Source organism: Emys orbicularis, chromosome 19, assembly GCF_028017835.1.
Source record: "Emys orbicularis isolate rEmyOrb1 chromosome 19, rEmyOrb1.hap1, whole genome shotgun sequence".
In the NCBI taxonomy this organism is placed as follows: Eukaryota; Metazoa; Chordata; order Testudines; family Emydidae; genus Emys; species Emys orbicularis.
This window is the reverse complement of record NC_088701.1, coordinates 10315393-10334788: the sequence shown is the minus strand read 5'-3', so window position 1 is coordinate 10334788 and position 19396 is coordinate 10315393. Positions and strand designations below refer to the sequence as shown.

The 19396-nt window shown below is 68.5% G+C and overlaps 1 protein-coding gene across 4 annotated transcripts in view; it reads left to right on the top strand.

Annotated features, from left to right (window-relative positions):
* Window positions 1–16414, top strand: part of LOC135891579 (syntaxin-binding protein 2-like) — a 29253-nt gene extending 12839 nt beyond the window's left edge. For 3 of the 4 annotated variants that reach the window (XM_065419167.1, XM_065419166.1, XM_065419165.1), the window contains 8 exons: window positions 215–280; window positions 981–1061; window positions 1395–1533; window positions 2570–2700; window positions 3158–3247; window positions 13957–14042; window positions 15537–15694; window positions 16246–16414. In XM_065419167.1, the coding sequence (XP_065275239.1) occupies window positions 215–280; window positions 981–1061; window positions 1395–1533; window positions 2570–2700; window positions 3158–3247; window positions 13957–14042; window positions 15537–15694; window positions 16246–16325 (831 nt within the window). In that variant the 3' untranslated portion in view covers window positions 16326–16414. The remainder of the gene's footprint in view (window positions 1–214; window positions 281–980; window positions 1062–1394; window positions 1534–2569; window positions 2701–3157; window positions 3248–13956; window positions 14043–15536; window positions 15695–16245) is intronic. The other variant, XM_065419168.1, reaches the window with a different exon arrangement.
* The last annotated feature ends 2982 nt before the right edge of the window (window positions 16415–19396 follow it).

Here is a 19396-nt window from a genome sequence, read left to right as displayed (position 1 = left end):
AAGGGGCACTCGGGTTGCGGGGCTCCCGTCTCATTCCAGCTGGCCTGGGAAGAGCAGGTCTAACCCAAGCCACAGCCACACGTGGCCTGAGTGACCCACCCTGGCCCTGGCACAAGTGGTTGGGCTGCTGCGGCTGTCCCCAGGCGAGGCCTCTGCCTTGCAGGAGGCTCTGTGTGCTGGGAGGGGCCGGGATCTCACCACCGCCTCCCTCCAGGCCGACATCGAGGACCTGTCCCAGATCCTGAAGAAGCTGCCTGAGTACCAGAGAGAGCTGAACAAGGTAACGGGGCTGGGGCTGTTAGTGGGCGGGGGGCAGGGCATTCAGTGGGGCTGATGGGGGGGCAGGGTGCTCTGTGGGGCTGGTGAGGGACAGTAGGGACTCTCTGGGGGGCAGGGCACTCTGGGGCACTCCGCTTTACTGCCTGATGAGAGCTTCTGACCTGTCCCATCGAGCAGAGCCATTTCCCCCCCAGGTGCTGTGTGGCACCATGGGCAGCAGCCTGCCCGTCAGTGCCCAGAGCTGCCATGTTAGCCGCAGCAATGGCAGCCCTTGGGTAACGCCCACGCCTTGCTGCTGCAGCTCTTGGGAGAGGGCCTTGGTGGGCTTCCAAACCAGCCCGTTGGAGCCACTCCTGGTGCCACTGGGCCACGTGCCAACAGAAAGCTCCTGGCCACTGGCACAGGTACCCCGACACCTGCTGGTCTCCAAGCCCCCAACCTCATGCTGACTAACAGAGAAGCCGTGGGCTGATTTGGAAGCTGCTCCCTCCTCCTGATCCTCCCCTCCAGCTGCCCCACTCCACCCCAGAGGTGGCTGCACTTCAGTGCTGGGCAAAACAATCCCTATATACTCGGCTTACACAGCCGATTGGGGCTGCTCCTCTGGCCAAGGGGCCCTCCTTGGGGGCTGGGGGTGCTCTGGACCAGCCGGTGATGCAGTGCCGCAGTAAACTCCCCCCTGTCCCGGTCTCTCCCCGCAGTACTCCACGCACCTGAACCTGGCCGAGGACTGCATGCGGCACTTCAAAGGGACGGTGGAGAAGCTGTGCAGCGTGGAGCAGGTGGGTCTGTGGGCAGAACCTGTCTGGGGGGCAGAGTCTGGCTTATGGACTCAGCCCGGAGAAAGGGGTCTCAGAGCCTCAGGCTCGCTGGAGCCAGGGCCAGCCCCCCCATGTAGCACCGCAGGTGCAGAAGGGGGACATGGGGCTCGGGTTACTCCCTGGGCTCCCGTTGCTCACCCCAGGGGGAGCTGACCCCAGGGAGGAGGGGGCCCTGGCACAGGGGGTAGGCGACCTGTGGGTCGTGGGGCCATTGCGTCTCCCATCCTGCTGCGGGGTAGGAGGAAGCGGAGCAGCCTGACCTGGGCCTTGTGTGTGCGTCCCCCTCCCCCCCAGGACCTGGCCATGGGGACGGACGTGGATGGGAAGGTGATCAGGGACCCGATGGAGATCATCCGGCCCGTCCTGCTGGACCCCAGTGTGCAGGCCTACGACAAGATCCGCATCATCCTGCTCTACATCTTCCTGAAGAACGGTAACGCCACAGGCCTGCAGGGCGCAGCACTGGGAGGCCTGCTGCTGCAGGGGGCGCTCCTGGAGGCGGGGCCCAGGCCTGTGGGGCTGGGGGGGAATAGCACTGCTCAGACTGGCACGCCCCCCAGCCACGCAGGGCGTCTCCCAGCCAGCCGCTTCCCGGGGCCTGTGTCCAGCCTGGCTCTACGGCCCTGTCTCCCCTCTGCCCACCTCTCGGTGCCTGTGAGCCAGACAGTGTGCCGCGCCCACGCTCCGCACTGCCCCCTGGGGTCAGACCTGGCGGCCTTTGCTCCCTGCTGCTGCCTTCCCAGCAGTGTCCGCCCTCCACGATTCCCCCGGCCCATTCTCTGCAGGGAGGGGAAATGGAGACACACACCCGGAACGGCCCCCCCGGCCCGTTCTCTGCAGGGACGGGGGATGGAGACGTACACCCCGAGCAGCCCCCTGGCCCATTCTCTAGCTCCCCCTGGCAGTGCAGAGGGAGTCCCCCTCCCCCTGATCTGGGCTCCCCCATCTGCAGCCAGTCTTAAGGACCCAGGCCTCGGCTCTGACACTGTACCTGACTGGCTGCAGATGGGGGAGCCCAGATCAGGGGGAGGGGGACTCCCTCTGCACTGCCAGGGGGAGCTAGAGAGACCCCTGCCCCCTGCTCCCGAGAGAACCTCTGGAGGGAGGGAAGAGCATCAAGAACCTAAATTCAGTCATTAACTGCGTGGGGTCTAGTGGGTTAGAGGGGGGCTGGGAGCCAGGACTCGTGGGTTCTACCTAGGGTGACCAGATGTCCCGATTTTATAGGGACAGTCCTGATATTTGGGGCTTTTTCTTATATAGGCACCTATTACCCCCCACCCTCTGTCCCGATTTTTCACACTTACTATCTGGTCACCCTAGTTCTACCCCCAGCTCTGGGAGGGGTAGGAAGAGCAGGATCTCAGGGTTTGATCAGGGAACTAGGACTCCTGGGCCATGGACTGAATGTGCCAAGGCTGTGGGTGCGTCCCAAGGGTGCTAGCGCTGACCTGTCTCTCCCCATGCAGGTGTGAGCAAGGAGAACCTCGCCAAGCTGATCCAGTGTGCCAAGATCCAGCAGCTGAGCGGCAGCATCAACAACATGGACTTCCTGGGCATCTCTTTCACGCCTGGGGTAAGGGACTGGGGCCAGGGGCCAGCAGCTGTACCCATGGCAGGGGAGCCCAGGCCATCCTGGAGGTGCCCTCCATGGCAGTGACCTACTCCCAGCACAAAGGTGGCCTCTGCCCCATACAGTGGGGTGACGCCCTCCCCATATGAGGGTGACCCCCGAGTTACTCCCCATCTGGGGTGACCTCTTCTGCCCTGCAGAGGACCCTGGGGGTCAGGACCTCAGATCGCCAGGGAGCTGGTGACCACTGCATGGGGTGGCCATGTGACGAATGGGGGGAAGCGTCTCTGTTCTCCCATCAGTCTCTCTCCCCTCCTCTCTCTCTCTCTCTCTCGCTCAGTGATCCATTCTGTTCTTTTCTCTGCCCCTCCCCTGCCAGCCCGGCTGGAGCGACTCAGGTAGGCTGCGCTCTCCCTGTCTGCCCCCGTTCCCATCCCGCACCCCCTCCCTGCTGTCTCTCACCCCCTCTCCCTTCCTCCCCCAGAGCGGGCAGCTGCGACCCGAGAGGAAGGTGCGGCTGGAGTCCACCTACCTGCTCTCCCGCTGCACCCCCAGGCTCAAGGACGTCATGGAGGTACAAGGCCGTCTGCTTCCTGGCCTTCGGGGTGGCGGGTGGGGGTCACACCTGGCAGGCTCAGCCCAAGGGGGAGGGGCTGGTTTGGGGTCAGCCATGTGTGGAGCCCTGCATATCCGTGCACCATTTCTGCGGATAGTGGATCGGTTGCAGATACAACTGGGTCAGGCTCTACTCCCCAGCAGCGCCTGGCCTGCGGCATCCGGCTCAGGCAGCCTGGGGGGCACAGCGCGCTCGGGGCCGCCGGCCAGCAGCCAGTGGCTGGGCGACAGGTCGGAGTCGGGGCTGGCCGGCACCCACTCGCCTTGCCACGCTGAGCAGCACCAGCGTCCCCACCAGCTCCCGGGCAGCACCCCACTGTGATGCAACATGCTCTGCTGCTGCCGTGTACCGTCGCTTGTGACCCCCCAGGAGCATCACGTGATGAGAAACCCCTCCCCCCAGCCCCCACCCCCTCCACGCTGCCCCTTCCCCCAAGCCCCCACCCCCTCCAAGCTGCCCCTTACCCCCAAGCCCCACCCTCGCGCTGCCTCTTCCAAGCAAGACCCCTTCCCCCCCTCGCTAGCCCTTGTGAGGGCTTGCTGCTACCCATGAGGATGCGGATACAGACGGCTAGTGGATCGCGGGCTGATGCACATCCACATTTTTGTATCCGTGCAGGGCTCTAGCCATGTGAGGGGCTCATCAGAAAGTCCTCTCCTGCTGCCATCCTTAGGGGTCTTAGGCTAGGTCTACACTACCTGCCTGAATCGGCGGGTAGAAATCGACCTCTCGGGGATCGAATTATCGCGTCTCGTCAGGACGCGACAATCGATCCCCGAATCAACGCTCTTACTCCACCAGCGGAGGTGGGAGTAAGCGCCGTCGACGGGAAGCCGCGGAGGTCGATTTTGCCACCGTCCTTACAGCGGGGTAAGTCGGCTGCGATACGTCGAATTCAGCTACGCTATTCGCGTAGCTGAATTTGCATATCTTAAATCGACCCCCCCCTGTAGTGAAGACCTGCCCTTAGATCATAGACACGAGTGCAGGGCAGTTGTCTTACCCGGTACTGAGATGCTGCCACCTCTGGGGTGGGGCAGAGGCGGTTTATACAGGGGTCCCTCACTGGGGCTGAATTCCTCCTGAGGACTGGCAGGCAGCTGTTAACAGCCGCACAGCAGCACTGCCCGAGAGTCTAGGGCAGGAGGTGATCAGCGTGTGGGGCTGGAAGTGCAGGGGATCCAGGCAGCACACTGTCATGACTGGCACTGGAATCTGAATGGCCGGCAGGGTCCTTGGCCTAACCTCCAGTGAGCAGCAGCTGTTTGACGTTCATCTAAAGGACGAACTCCTGCAGCACAGTACTGGTCACTGACTGACCGGGGAGAGCGCCCCCTGCTCAGCCCCCCGCCCGCTCCCTGCAGGACAGCGCCCCCTAGTGCCGCACTGGGGCCAGCACTGACTGCCAGGGGAGAGCGCCCCCTGCTGAGCCCCCCGCCCGCTCCCTGCAGGACAGCGCCCCCTAGCGCCGCACTGGGGCCAGCACTGACTGCCAGGGGAGAGCGCCCCCTGCTGAGCCCCCCGCCCGCTCCCTGCAGTACAGCGCCCCCTAGCACCGCACTGGGGCCAGCACTGACTGCCAGGGGAGAGCGCCCCCTACTGGGCCCTCCGCCCGCTCCTGGCAGTACAGCGCCCCCTAGCACCGCACTGGCGCCAGCACTGACTGCCAGGGGAGAGCGCCCCCTGCTGAGCCCCCCGCCCGCTCCCTGCAGTACAGCGCCCCCTAGCGCCGCACTGGGGCCAGCACTGACTGCCAGGGGAGAGCGCCCCCTGCTGAGCCCCCCGCCTGCTCCCTGCAGGACAGCGCCCCCTAGCCCCGCACTGGGGCCAGCACTGACTGCCAGGGGAGAGTGCCCCCTACTGGGCCCTCCGCCCGCTCCCTGCAGGACAGCGCCCCCTAGCGCCGCACTGGGGCCAGCACTGACTGCCAGGGGAGAGCGCCCCCTACTGAGCCCCCCGCCCGCTCCCTGCAGGACAGCGCCCCCTAGCGCCGCACTGGGGCCAGCATTGACTGCCAGGGGAGAGAGCCCCCTGCTGAGCCCCCCGTCCGCTCCCTGCAGGACAGCGCCCCCTAGCGCCGCACTGGGGCCAGCACTGACTGCCAAGGGAGAGCGCCCCCTACTGGGCCCTCCGCCTGCTCCTGGCAGTACAGCGCCCCCTAGCGCCGCACTGGGGCCAGCACTGACTGACCGGGGAGAGCCCCCCCTGCTGAGCCCCCCACCCGCTCCCTGCAATACAGCGCCCCCTAGCGCCGCACTGGGGCCAGCACTGACTGCCAGGGGAGAGCGCCCCCTGCAGAGCCCCCCGCCCGCTCCCTGCAATACAGCGCCCCCTAGCGCCGCACTGGGGCCAGCACTGACTGCCAGGGGAGAGCGCCCCCTACTGAGCCCCCCGCCCGCTCCCTGCAGGACAGCGCCCCCTAGCGCCGCACTGGGGCCAGCACTGACTGCCAGGGGAGAGCGCCCCCTACTGAGCCCCCCGCCCGCTCCCTGCAATACAGCGCCCCCTAGCGCCGCACTGGGGCCAGCACTGACTGCCAGGGGAGAGCGCCCCCTACTGAGCCCCCCGCCCGCTCCCTGCAGGACAGCGCCCCCTAGCGCTGCACTGGGGCCAGCATTGACTGCCAGGGGAGAGAGCCCCCTGCTGAGCCCCCCGTCCGCTCCCTGCAGGACAGCGCCCCCTAGCGCCGCACTGGGGCCAGCACTGACTGCCAAGGGAGAGCGCCCCCTACTGGGCCCTCCGCCTGCTCCTGGCAGTACAGCGCCCCCTAGCGCCGCACTGGGGCCAGCACTGACTGCCAGGGGAGAGCGCCCCCTACTGGGCCCTCCGCCTGCTCCTGGCAGTACAGCGCCCCCTAGCGCCGCACGGGGGCCAGCACTGACTGACCGGGGAGAGCCCCCCCTGCTGAGCCCCCCGCCCGCTCCCTGCAATACAGCGCCCCCTATCGCCGCACTGGGGCCAGCACTGACTGCCAGGGGAGAGCGCCCCCTGCAGAGCCCCCCGCCCGCTCCCTGCAATACAGCGCCCCCTAGCGCCGCACTGGGGCCAGCACTGACTGCCAGGGGAGAGCGCCCCCTACTGAGCCCCCCGCCCGCTCCCTGCAGGACAGCGCCCCCTAGCGCCGCACTGGGGCCAGCACTGACTGCCAGGGGAGAGCGCCCCCTACTGAGCCCCCCGCCCGCTCCCTGCAATACAGCGCCCCCTAGCGCCGCACTGGGGCCAGCACTGACTGCCAGGGGAGAGCGCCCCCTACTGAGCCCCTGCCCGCTCCCTGCAGGACAGCGCCCCCTAGCGCCGCACTGGGGCCAGCATTGACTGCCAGGGGAGAGAGCCCCCTGCTGAGCCCCCCGCCCGCTCCCTGCAGGACAGCGCCCCCTAGCGCCGCACTGGGGCCAGCACTGACTGCCAGGGGAGAGCGCCCCCTACTGGGCCCTCCGCCTGCTCCTGGCAGTACAGCGCCCCCTAGCGCCGCACGGGGGCCAGCACTGACTGACCGGGGAGAGCCCCCCCTGCTGAGCCCCCCGCCCGCTCCCTGCAATACAGCGCCCCCTATCGCCGCACTGGGGCCAGCACTGACTGCCAGGGGAGAGCGCCCCCTGCAGAGCCCCCCGCCCGCTCCCTGCAATACAGCGCCCCCTAGCGCCGCACTGGGGCCAGCACTGACTGCCAGGGGAGAGCGCCCCCTACTGAGCCCCCCGCCCGCTCCCTGCAGGACAGCGCCCCCTAGCGCCGCACTGGGGCCAGCACTGACTGCCAGGGGAGAGCGCCCCCTACTGAGCCCCCCGCCCGCTCCCTGCAATACAGCGCCCCCTAGCGCCGCACTGGGGCCAGCACTGACTGCCAGGGGAGAGCGCCCCCTACTGAGCCCCCCGCCCGCTCCCTGCAGGACAGCGCCCCCTAGCGCCGCACTGGGGCCAGCATTGACTGCCAGGGGAGAGAGCCCCCTGCTGAGCCCCCCGCCCGCTCCCTGCAGTACAGCGCCCCCTAGCACCGCACTGGGGCCAGCACTGACTGCCAGGGGAGAGCGCCCCCTACTGGGCCCTCCGCCCGCTCCTGGCAGTACAGCGCCCCCTAGCACCGCACTGGCGCCAGCACTGACTGCCAGGGGAGAGCGCCCCCTACTGAGCCCCCCGCCCGCTCCCTGCAGGACAGCGCCCCCTAGCGCCGCACTGGGGCCAGCACTGACTGCCAGGGGAGAGCGCCCCCTGCTGAGCCCCCCGCCTGCTCCCTGCAGGACAGCGCCCCCTAGCGCCGCACTGGGGCCAGCACTGACTGCCAGGGGAGAGTGCCCCCTACTGGGCCCTCCGCCCGCTCCCTGCAGGACAGCGCCCCCTAGCGCCGCACTGGGGCCAGCACTGACTGCCAGGGGAGAGTGCCCCCTACTGGGCCCTCCGCCCGCTCCCTGCAGGACAGCGCCCCCTAGCGCCGCACTGGGGCCAGCACTGACTGCCAGGGGAGAGCGCCCCCTACTGAGCCCCCCGCCCGCTCCCTGCAGGACAGCGCCCCCTAGCGCCGCACTGGGGCCAGCATTGACTGCCAGGGGAGAGAGCCCCCTGCTGAGCCCCCCGTCCGCTCCCTGCAGGACAGCGCCCCCTAGCGCCGCACTGGGGCCAGCACTGACTGCCAAGGGAGAGCGCCCCCTACTGGGCCCTCCGCCTGCTCCTGGCAGTACAGCGCCCCCTAGCGCCGCACTGGGGCCAGCACTGACTGACCGGGGAGAGCCCCCCCTGCTGAGCCCCCCACCCGCTCCCTGCAATACAGCGCCCCCTAGCGCCGCACTGGGGCCAGCACTGACTGCCAGGGGAGAGCGCCCCCTGCAGAGCCCCCCGCCCGTTCCCTGCAATACAGCGCCCCCTAGCGCCGCACTGGGGCCAGCACTGACTGCCAGGGGAGAGCGCCCCCTACTGAGCCCCCCGCCCGCTCCCTGCAGGACAGCGCCCCCTAGCGCCGCACTGGGGCCAGCACTGACTGCCAGGGGAGAGCGCCCCCTACTGAGCCCCCCGCCCGCTCCCTGCAATACAGCGCCCCCTAGCGCCGCACTGGGGCCAGCACTGACTGCCAGGGGAGAGCGCCCCCTACTGAGCCCCCCGCCCGCTCCCTGCAGGACAGCGCCCCCTAGCGCTGCACTGGGGCCAGCATTGACTGCCAGGGGAGAGAGCCCCCTGCTGAGCCCCCCGTCCGCTCCCTGCAGGACAGCGCCCCCTAGCGCCGCACTGGGGCCAGCACTGACTGCCAAGGGAGAGCGCCCCCTACTGGGCCCTCCGCCTGCTCCTGGCAGTACAGCGCCCCCTAGCGCCGCACTGGGGCCAGCACTGACTGACCGGGGAGAGCCCCCCATGCTGAGCCCCCCACCCGCTCCCTGCAATACAGCGCCCCCTATCGCCGCACTGGGGCCAGCACTGACTGCCAGGGGAGAGCGCCCCCTGCAGAGCCCCCCGCCCGCTCCCTGCAATACAGCGCCCCCTAGCGCCGCACTGGGGCCAGCACTGACTGCCAGGGGAGAGCGCCCCCTACTGAGCCCCCCGCCCGCTCCCTGCAGGACAGCGCCCCCTAGCGCCGCACTGGGGCCAGCACTGACTGCCAGGGGAGAGCGCCCCCTACTGAGCCCCCCGCCCGCTCCCTGCAGGACAGCGCCCCCTAGCGCCGCACTGGGGCCAGCATTGACTGCCAGGGGACAGAGCCCCCTGCTGAGCCCCCCGCCCGCTCCCTGCAGTACAGCGCCCCCTAGCACCTCACTGGGGCCAGCACTGACTGCCAGGGGAGAGCGCCCCCTACTGGGCCCTCCGCCCGCTCCTGGCAGTACAGCGCCCCCTAGCACCGCACTGGCACCAGCACTGACTGCCAGGGGAGAGCGCCCCCTACTGAGCCCCCCGCCCGCTCCCTGCAGGACAGCGCCCCCTAGCGCCGCACTGGGGCCAGCACTGACTGCCAGGGGAGAGCGCCCCCTGCTGAGCCCCCCGCCTGCTCCCTGCAGGACAGCGCCCCCTACCGCCGCACTGGGGCCAGCACTGACTGCCAGGGGAGAGTGCCCCCTACTGGGCCCTCCGCCCGCTCCCTGCAGGACAGCGCCCCCTAGCGCCGCACTGGGGCCAGCACTGACTGCCAGGGGAGAGTGCCCCCTACTGGGCCCTCCGCCCGCTCCCTGCAGGACAGCGCCCCCTAGCGCCGCACTGGGGCCAGCACTGACTGCCAGGGGAGAGCGCCCCCTACTGAGCCCCCCGCCCGCTCCCTGCAGGACAGCGCCCCCTAGCGCCGCACTGGGGCCAGCATTGACTGCCAGGGGAGCGAGCCCCCTGCTGAGCCCCCCGTCCGCTCCCTGCAGGACAGCGCCCCCTAGCGCCGCACTGGGGCCAGCACTGACTGCCAAGGGAGAGCGCCCCCTACTGGGCCCTCCGCCTGCTCCTGGCAGTACAGCGCCCCCTAGCGCCGCACTGGGGCCAGCACTGACTGACCGGGGAGAGCCCCCCCTGCTGAGCCCCCCACCCGCTCCCTGCAATACAGCGCCCCCTAGCGCCGCACTGGGGCCAGCACTGACTGCCAGGGGAGAGCGCCCCCTGCAGAGCCCCCCGCCCGCTCCCTGCAATACAGCGCCCCCTAGCGCCGCACTGGGGCCAGCACTGACTGCCAGGGGAGAGCGCCCCCTACTGAGCCCCCCGCCCGCTCCCTGCAGGACAGCGCCCCCTAGCGCCGCACTGGGGCCAGCACTGACTGCCAGGGGAGAGCGCCCCCTACTGAGCCCCCCGCCCGCTCCCTGCAATACAGCGCCCCCTAGCGCCGCACTGGGGCCAGCACTGACTGCCAGGGGAGAGCGCCCCGTACTGAGCCCCCCGCCCGCTCCCTGCAGGACAGCGCCCCCTAGCGCTGCACTGGGGCCAGCATTGACTGCCAGGGGAGAGAGCCCCCTGCTGAGCCCCCCGTCCGCTCCCTGCAGGACAGCGCCCCCTAGCGCCGCACTGGGGCCAGCACTGACTGCCAAGGGAGAGCGCCCCCTACTGGGCCCTCCGCCTGCTCCTGGCAGTACAGCGCCCCCTAGCGCCGCACTGGGGCCAGCACTGACTGACCGGGGAGAGCCCCCCATGCTGAGCCCCCCACCCGCTCCCTGCAATACAGCGCCCCCTAGCGCCGCACTGGGGCCAGCACTGACTGCCAGGGGAGAGCGCCCCCTACAGAGCCCCCCGCCCGCTCCCTGCAATACAGCGCCCCCTAGCGCCGCACTGGGGCCAGCACTGACTGCCAGGGGAGAGCGCCCCCTACTGAGCCCCCCGCCCGCTCCCTGCAGGACAGCACCCCCTAGCGCCGCACTGGGGCCAGCACTGACTGCCAGGGGAGAGCGCCCCCTACTGAGCCCCCCGCCCGCTCCCTGCAATACAGCGCCCCCTAGCGCCGCACTGGGGCCAGCACTGACTGCCAGGGGAGAGCGCCCCCTACTGAGCCCCTGCCCGCTCCCTGCAGGACAGCGCCCCCTAGCGCCGCACTGGGGCCAGCATTGACTGCCAGGGGAGAGAGCCCCCTGCTGAGCCCCCCGCCCGCTCCCTGCAGGACAGCGCCCCCTAGCGCCGCACTGGGGCCAGCATTGACTGCCAGGGGAGAGAGCCCCCTGCTGAGCCCCCCGCCCGCTCCCTGCAGGACAGCGCCCCCTAGCGCCGCACTGGGGCCAGCACTGACTGCCAGGGGAGAGCGCCCCCTACTGGGCCCTCCGCCTGCTCTTGGCAGTACAGCGCCCCCTAGCGCCGCACGGGGGCCAGCACTGACTGACCGGGGAGAGCCCCCCCTGCTGAGCCCCCCGCCCGCTCCCTGCAATACAGCGCCCCCTATCGCCGCACTGGGGCCAGCACTGACTGCCAGGGGAGAGCGCCCCCTGCAGAGCCCCCCGCCCGCTCCCTGCAATACAGCGCCCCCTAGCGCCGCACTGGGGCCAGCACTGACTGCCAGGGGAGAGCGCCCCCTACTGAGCCCCCCGCCCGCTCCCTGCAGGACAGCGCCCCCTAGCGCCGCACTGGGGCCAGCACTGACTGCCAGGGGAGAGCGCCCCCTACTGAGCCCCCCACCCGCTCCCTGCAATACAGCGCCCCCTAGCGCCGCACTGGGGCCAGCACTGACTGCCAGGGGAGAGCGCCCCCTACTGAGCCTCTGCCCGCTCCCTGCAGGACAGCGCCCCCTAGCGCCGCACTGGGGCCAGCATTGACTGCCAGGGGAGAGAGCCCCCTGCTGAGCCCCCCGCCCGCTCCCTGCAGGACAGCGCCCCCTAGCGCCGCACTGGGGCCAGCACTGACTGCCAGGGGAGAGCGCCCCCTACTGGGCCCTCCGCCTGCTCCTGGCAGTACAGCGCCCCCTAGCGCCGCACGGGGGCCAGCACTGACTGACCGGGGAGAGCCCCCCCTGCTGAGCCCCCCGCCCGCTCCCTGTAATACAGCGCCCCCTATCGCCGCACTGGGGCCAGCACTGACTGCCAGGGGAGAGCGCCCCCTGCAGAGCCCCCCGCCCGCTCCCTGCAATACAGCGCCCCCTAGCGCCGCACTGGGGCCAGCACTGACTGCCAGGGGAGAGCGCCCCCTACTGAGCCCCCCGCCCGCTCCCTGCAGGACAGCGCCCCCTAGCGCCGCACTGGGGCCAGCACTGACTGCCAGGGGAGAGCGCCCCCTACTGAGCCCCCCGCCCGCTCCCTGCAATACAGCGCCCCCTAGCGCCGCACTGGGGCCAGCACTGACTGCCAGGGGAGAGCGCCCCCTACTGAGCCCCCCGCCCGCTCCCTGCAGGACAGCGCCCCCTAGCGCCGCACTGGGGCCAGCATTGACTGCCAGGGGAGAGAGCCCCCTGCTGAGCCCCCCGCCCGCTCCCTGCAGGACAGCGCCCCCTAGCGCCGCACTGGGGCCAGCACTGACTGCCAGGGGAGAGCGCCCCCTACTGAGCCCCCCGCCCGCTCCCTGCAATACAGCGCCGCCTAGCACTGCATTGGGGCCAGCACTGACTGACCGGGGAGAGCACCCCCTGCTGAGCCCCCCGCCTGCTCCCTGCAGGACAGCGCCCCCTAGCGCCGCACTGGGGCCAGCACTGACTGCCAGGGGAGAGCGCCCCCTACAGAGCCCCCCGCCCGCTCCCTGCAATACAGCGCCCCCTAGCGCCGCACTGGGGCCAGCACTGACTGCCAGGGGAGAGCGCCCCCTACTGAGCCCCCCGCCCGCTCCCTGCAGGACAGCGCCCCCTAGCGCCGCACTGGGGCCAGCATTGACTGCCAGGGGAGAGAGCCCCCTGCTGAGCCCCCCGCCCGCTCCCTGCAGGACAGCGCCCCCTAGCGCCGCACTGGGGCCAGCACTGACTGCCAGGGGAGAGCGCCTCCTACTGAGCCCCCCGCCCGCTCCCTGCAATACAGCGCCGCCTAGCACCGCATTGGGGCCAGCACTGACTGACCGGGGAGAGCCCCCCCTGCTGAGCCCCCCGCCCACTCCCTGCAGGACAGCGCCCCCTAGCGCCGCACTGGGGCCAGCACTGACTGCCAGGGGAGAGCGCCCCCTACTGGGCCCTCCGCCTGCTCCTGGCAGTACAGCGCCCCCTATCGCCGCACTGGGGCCAGCATTGACTGACCGGGGAGAGCCCCCCCTGCTGAGCCCCCCGCCCGCTCCCTGCAATACAGTGCCCCCTAGCGCCGCACTGGGGCCAGCACTGACTGCCAGGGGAGAGCGCCCCCTGCAGAGCCCCCCGCCCGCTCCTGGCAGTACAGTGCCCCCTAGCGCCGCACTGGGGACATAAAGCTCTGCTGACTCACTAGCACCCCCCAGCACCCACTGGCTTTTCCTTAGAGGTCTCCTATCCAAGCGCTGCCTGGGCCCAAACCTGCTTAGCTTGTGAGAGGTGACATGGTCGCTCCTTCCCCCAATGCCTGCTGGGGGCTGAGCCCCTCATCCCCCTGCCCTGTGGGGCACTCTTCAAGGGGGTGAGGGGCATACTTAGTTGCCTTCAGCCTACTGCCTTGGGGCTCCTCCAGGCCAAGAATTAACCCCCCACACCTGAGGGAGGCTCCCAGGCCCCTGCTCCAACACTGTGATGGTTCCTCCTGTGGGATTTTGGGGCAGGCAGTTGTGGTAGCCCCAATCCTGTGCCTAATCCAACCCCCCCACCCCCCACCCCCGTGCTAGCCGCAGCTCGGCAGGCCTTAAGCCTCCCTGTACAAGTCAACGCAGCGGATTAATGTAAAAGCCCCTATTATGTGGTATTAGGATGTATCATAGCCTGGGCCCCCTGCGTGGCTGGGACACACCTCATGGGGCAAGAGGCAGGGCCTGGATCTGCCCGCAGCAGGGAAGGGGCACTGAGGGCAGCCCCCTGCCTCCCTCCTCCCCCAAGTGAGGGGCCCTGGATCTGGCTGCAGGAGGTCTCTGCCCTCCCCATAACGGTGGATGGGTGGGGAGTTCACAGCAGGGCACTGAGCAGCTGAGGGGGAGGTGGGGGAGATGGGGGGCATCACGGGAGGAGTCAACGTGCTTTTTGCTGGCTTCCCATGTCCCACCCCAGAAAGGGGGCCCCAGGCTGCTCCCACAGGGACTGTCAATCATTCAGGGAGGAGCCGTCCCAGCCCCTCCCCCGAATGGGGCCTGGCTTGGCCACCAGGTCCAAGGTTCCTGCTGCTTAGCCCCTGCTGACCTGTCCTCTTCCCCCCTCCCCCTGTCCAGGACATCATTGAGGAGAAATTGGACACCAAGTTGTGGCCCTTCATGTCAGACGTGGTCCCTACCACCAGCTCTCAGGCTGCTGTCAGGTAAGGCTGAGCCCGGCTGGGCTGTGGGGGGCAGAGCCCTGACACCCCCCCACCCCCCCGGGTGTAGGAGCCTCTGTGCCTGGGAGTGTGTGGCCAGGACCCTGCCCTCTACGGGGGAGGGGGTGTCCAAGAGCCTGGAGCCCTGGACCCATCTCACCATGTCCCCACACCCCAGCAGGCCCTCAACACACCAGGGCTCAGGATGGAGGAAAGGGACTGGCTGAGCTTTAGACAGCACCCCCAGCCCAGGGCAGGTGCCACCCTCCCCTACTCCCTCTTGCCTCCTTTGGGACTCCTGTCCCACTGCCTTGGGCAGGGCCTGCCCCCCATCCCCCTCCAGGCCCTGCCCTTCCATCTGGCCTTACCTCAGCGAGCCCCTGGTATCCACACTGCCCCTCTCCCCCCAGCCCCCGCTTCGGGCAGTGCCCATCCCTCCGCCTGGCCTTCCCTCAGCGAGCCCCTGGTATCCACACTGCCCCTCTCCCCCCAGCCTCCACTTCGGGCAGTGCCCATCCCTCCACCTGGCCTTCCCTCAGCGAGCCCCTGGTATCCACACTGCCCCTCTCCCCCCAGCCCCCACTTCGGGCAGTGCCCACCCCTCCGCCTGGCCTTCCCTCAGCGAGCCCCTGGTATCCACACAGTCCCTCTCACCCCCAGCCCCCGCTTCGGGCAGTGCCCACCCCTCCGCCTGGCATTCCCTCAGTGAGCCCCTGGTATCCACACAGCCCCTCTCCCCCCAGCCCCCACTTCGGGCAGTGCCCATCCCTCCGCCTGGCCTTCCCTCAGCGAGCCCCTGGTATCCACACAGTCCCTCTCACCCCCAGCCCCCGCTTCGGGCAGTGCCCATCCCTCCGCCTGGCCTTCCCTCAGCGAGCCCCTGGTATCCACACAGCCCCTCTCCCCCCAGCCCCCACTTCGGGCAGTGCCCATCCCTCCTCCTGGCCTTCCCTCAGCGAGCCCCTGGTATCCACACAGTCCCTCTCACCCCCAGCCCCCACTTCGGGCAGTGCCCATCCCTCCGCCTGGCCTTCCCTCAGCGAGCCCCTGGTATCCACACAGTCCCTCTCACCCCCAGCCCCTGCTTCGGGCAGTGCCCATCCCTCCGCCTGTCCTTCCCTCAGCGAGCCCCTGGTATCCACACTGCCCCTCTCCCCCCAGCCCCCACTTCGGGCAGTGCCCACCCCTCCGCCTGGCCTTCCCTCAGCGAGCCCCTGGTATCCACACTGCCCGTCTACCCCCCAGCCCCCGCTTTGGGCAGTGCCCATCCCTCCGCCTGGCCTTCCCTCAGCGAGCCCCTGGTATCCACACTGCTCCTTTCTCCCCCAGCCCCCGCTTCGGGCAGTGCCCATCCCTCCGCCTGGCATTCCGTCAGCGAGCCCCTGGTATCTACACTGCCCGTCTACCCCCCAGCCCACGCTTCGGGCAGTGCCCACCTCTCCGCCTGGCATTCCCTCAGCGAGCCCCTGGTATCCACACTGCTCCTTTCTCCCCCAGCACCCGCTTCGGGCATTGGCACAAGAGCAAGCCAGCGGCCGAGTACCGGACAGGCCCGCGCCTCATCATCTACATGCTGGGTGGGGTGACCATGTCTGAGATGCGCTGCGCCTACGAAGTGACCCGGGCCACCAAGGGCGAGTGGGAGGTGGTGATGGGTGAGTGGGGCGAGTCCTGGGGGGAGAGGTGGCTGGAATGCCCAGGTCAGGGACAGTCGGGACCCCCTGGGAGGGGGAGACCCTAGAACTGCCTGCCTAGCACCCACAGGGCGCCCCTGCCACCCTCTGTCCTCCCGCACCCGGGGGCCTGGGAACAGATGCGCTTGCCCCACCTGCCTCAGCCACGCATGGCCTGTATCTAGACACCTGATCTCCTAGTCCCTGGCTCCCCAGGCCTCTCCTTGCCCAGGGACCATGTGTGAGGGTCCAGTCAGACACCCCCAGTAACACCCATAGGGCTATGGCTCACCCCCTGCACACACCCCTCTAAGACTCAAGGGTGAGGAACGCTGTCAGCGCATGGATTCTTGCCTGGCCATGCAGGGTACAGCGGCACGAGGGGTGCGGTGCCAGGCCGCGGGGGGCAGGAGACAGCCCCTCCCCCCCTGCACTAGAGCAGGGTCCAGCTGCAAGGATGGGGGAGATGGTGATGCCAGCCTCATGCCCGCCTCACTGTGCCCACCGCTGCCAACCACCTCTCTCCCCCCCAGGTTCCAGTCACATCCTAAACCCCAAGAGCTTCCTGGATGACGTCCAAATCCTCGACCAGGAGGCCCCTGAGGAGGTCTAGAAGCAGCCCCCTCCCCGCAGAGACTCTGCCCCCCACAGCTCGCTGCCCCCAGAGCCACCTGCTCTTCGCAATAAAGCACCTTCCCCGCTACTCTTGGCAGCGCTGTCAGTTCTTGGGGAGGGACGGGAGAGGGGACGGGACCCCCAGGCTGCTTGGCTGTTAGGGCAGGGGGCAGGCCAGGCTCCCATCTAGGGTTGTGGCCCTCTGTGCCCCATGGCCACCGCCCCACTGATGGAATAGGGGAAGAGTCAGACTCCGTTATGTACAGCCTCAGCCATTCCTAACTCCCCTCCCTGGGACCCAAGGCATAGCCCCTCCCCCTCCTGTCACCCCTCTGCCAGCGATGGGGGGCGCACAGAGGCTGCTACCAGCGACCGGCTTTGGGGGGGATGTGATCCAGCCACTGAGCCCCAGGCTGTGTCTGTCCAGTCTGCAAAGGGTTAAAGAAAATCCCCCTTCTGCCCCCATCTCATCCCCCTTCACCGCCTTGGGGTGCTGGCCCAGCCCTGGCTCCCTGCACCCCTCCCAGCACAGCCTGGCACCCTGCCTCTCGGTGGGAACCTCGGCTCCCCCTCTCCAGCCCAGAGCCCCCCTGCTTCCCAGCTGGGCATCTGATATCACCTCCCCCAAGCCCCGCCTCTGTCCATTGTCTTCTCTTCAGGGAAACAGGGTTGTAAACCGGGGCCTCCTCTCCCCTCTTCTGTCCTCTGGCTGGAATCGGCTGGTTAGGTCACTGGGTCCTCACTCTGCAGCCCATTGTCCGCCCACTGGCCAGAACCGGCTGCAGCTCCTAAGCTGGGCCTCCGGGTCACCAGGTCGCCAGGTCGCCAGGTCACCGGTCGCTGGGGTATCCATCCTCCAGGCCATGGCTGGGGCCCCAAGTTCTCTCTCTGGTCCTCTGCAACAACAAACTCCCTCTCCCCTCACCTTGTTAAACCAGTAACACCCAGGGAAACTGAGTCCCACCCCCTCCACATGCAAACCATTGAAACCCCACTGAAAACAAGAAACGCCCCCACTTCGTCACAGCATAGCACAGCTCACAGGCCTGAAGCCTCCCTCCCACCTTGTGGGCTGCACGACTATGTGCCCCCGGGGCACCAAGGGAGCAGGGGATGGGCTGGGAGAGGGCAGGAGGGGCCATGGCCTGTGCGCAGGGGGAGCAGGCAGAGCCGACCGGGGTGCAGAGAGACTGGGGTGTGCTGGGCTGAGGGAGGCCAGGCCTGAGGCCCTGAGAGCTTCCCATGCTGTGTTCAACTCTCAATAAACCCTCCTGTTTTATGCTGGCTGAGAGTCACTCCGGTCTAGAGAACAGGGTTGCATCAACCCCTTTGGGGGTGGAGGCCCAGGGGTCCAGAGCGAGTGGACTCCCTGAGGGGGCCCACAGCGAGAAACAGGTGTGCTAAGGCTCCGAGAGGTGCGGCTCCAGGAGGTGGAGGGGCCTGACCCCGAGAGAGAGTGTACCCCCGCGAAGGGCTGTATCACTAACAGGGGAACCCCCACGGACTGCATGGGGCCAGGAGTGGGCACGATCTGTGAGTCCGTGACAACGTGGTGTCAGAAGTGGGATTGTTCGTGGATGCACCCTGTAGACATGGGCTGCGAGCGCCGGCGCTTTGCGGTGAGTGGCTGCCAGTGATAGAACGAGGGTATTGAACGGAACCAGCCTGGAAATGGCCTAGAACCAGCTCCGTAAGAGCGACCGGGCACGTCTGTGCAGGGAGAGGGGGCTGAGCGTGGGGAGGCTCACTAAGGAGCGGCTGATTGCTCAGCTTGTAGAGAATGACCCGTCTGAGGTGCAGGCTCCAGACCCCAGGGGGGCTCCCGGGGTGCCCGGAGAGCTGGGGAGTAGCCGTGGGGGCAGTCTGTGTAGTGATCGGGAGTGGGTCAGACCTGACTCCCCAGTCAGTACAGGGAGACCCCAGTCAGGTTCCTCCCTAGAGGAGACTGGAACTGCAGCTGAAAGCAAAGGAGCGGAGGCTGGTGGACCGTGTAGAACAGCGGAAGCACGACTTGGAGATGGACGAGAGGCGGGCCAAGAGGGCCTGCCGGGGGGTAAGTGGGGAAGGGCCCCGAGCCGCCAGTGGTGTGGGGAATCTAGACACCAAACTGCTGTCCCAGTTCGAAGGGGGGGGGATATTGATGCCTACCTCACAGCCTGTGAGAAGGCTTGTGAACTGAACCAGATTGACCGCGCAGACAGGCTTCGCTGGCTGACCCCCCTGCTGGGTCCCAAAGCCATACAGGCGTTCAGCCAAATGGATGGTGTTGAGAAGGGGGACTATGACCTGTTCAAAGAGGCTTTGCTGCTGAAGTTTGAACTGACCCCCGAGGCGTACAGGAAATGATTCCAGGGTGTACGCAAGACCCCAGGTGTTTCTTACAAGGAGGTCGCCAACCTGCTGCGGGAATATCTCCGCAAGTGGGGGAAGGGCGCAGGGGCCACTACCGCAGAGGACGTGTATAACCTGGTGGGGTTGGAGCAGCTGTATGACATCTGCCCTCTGGACCTAAAGATGTGGTTAGTGGACCGGAAGCCCAAAGATCTGCGCAGTGCAGGGGCACTGGCAGATGAGTTTGTGGACAGCAGATCGGGGGCAGGAGGGAGACCCACATCAGGGACTCATAAGGGGAGTCACCCAGAGACCTCTCAAAGGTGGGACCCCAGGAACCCCAACTCAGGGGTGCCCGGGAATGCCGGGGCGGGGCCACCCCCGTCGTGGGACTTGAGGGACCTGAAATGTAATTACTGTGGCCAAAAGGGGCACAAGATGGCACAGTGCCTGAAGATGAAGGAAATGGCAGCCAAGCAGAACCCGCGGGGTGTTAACTGGGTGGAAGCCCACCGAGAGGGGGCACCGCCGGGCCCGGGGGCTGCAGTCGAGAGGGCTGTGCCAGGGGGAGGGGATCACCAGGCCAGGCCAGCAGGGGAACCCGTACCCAATCCGCCGGGTGAGCGTGGGACAGGCCCTGGGGGACAATCTCCACATCATCCCCATTGAGGTGGGGGGAAGGAGCGTCCAGGAGTTCTGGGACACGGGTGCAGAGGTGACGCTGGCGCGGTCCGAGGT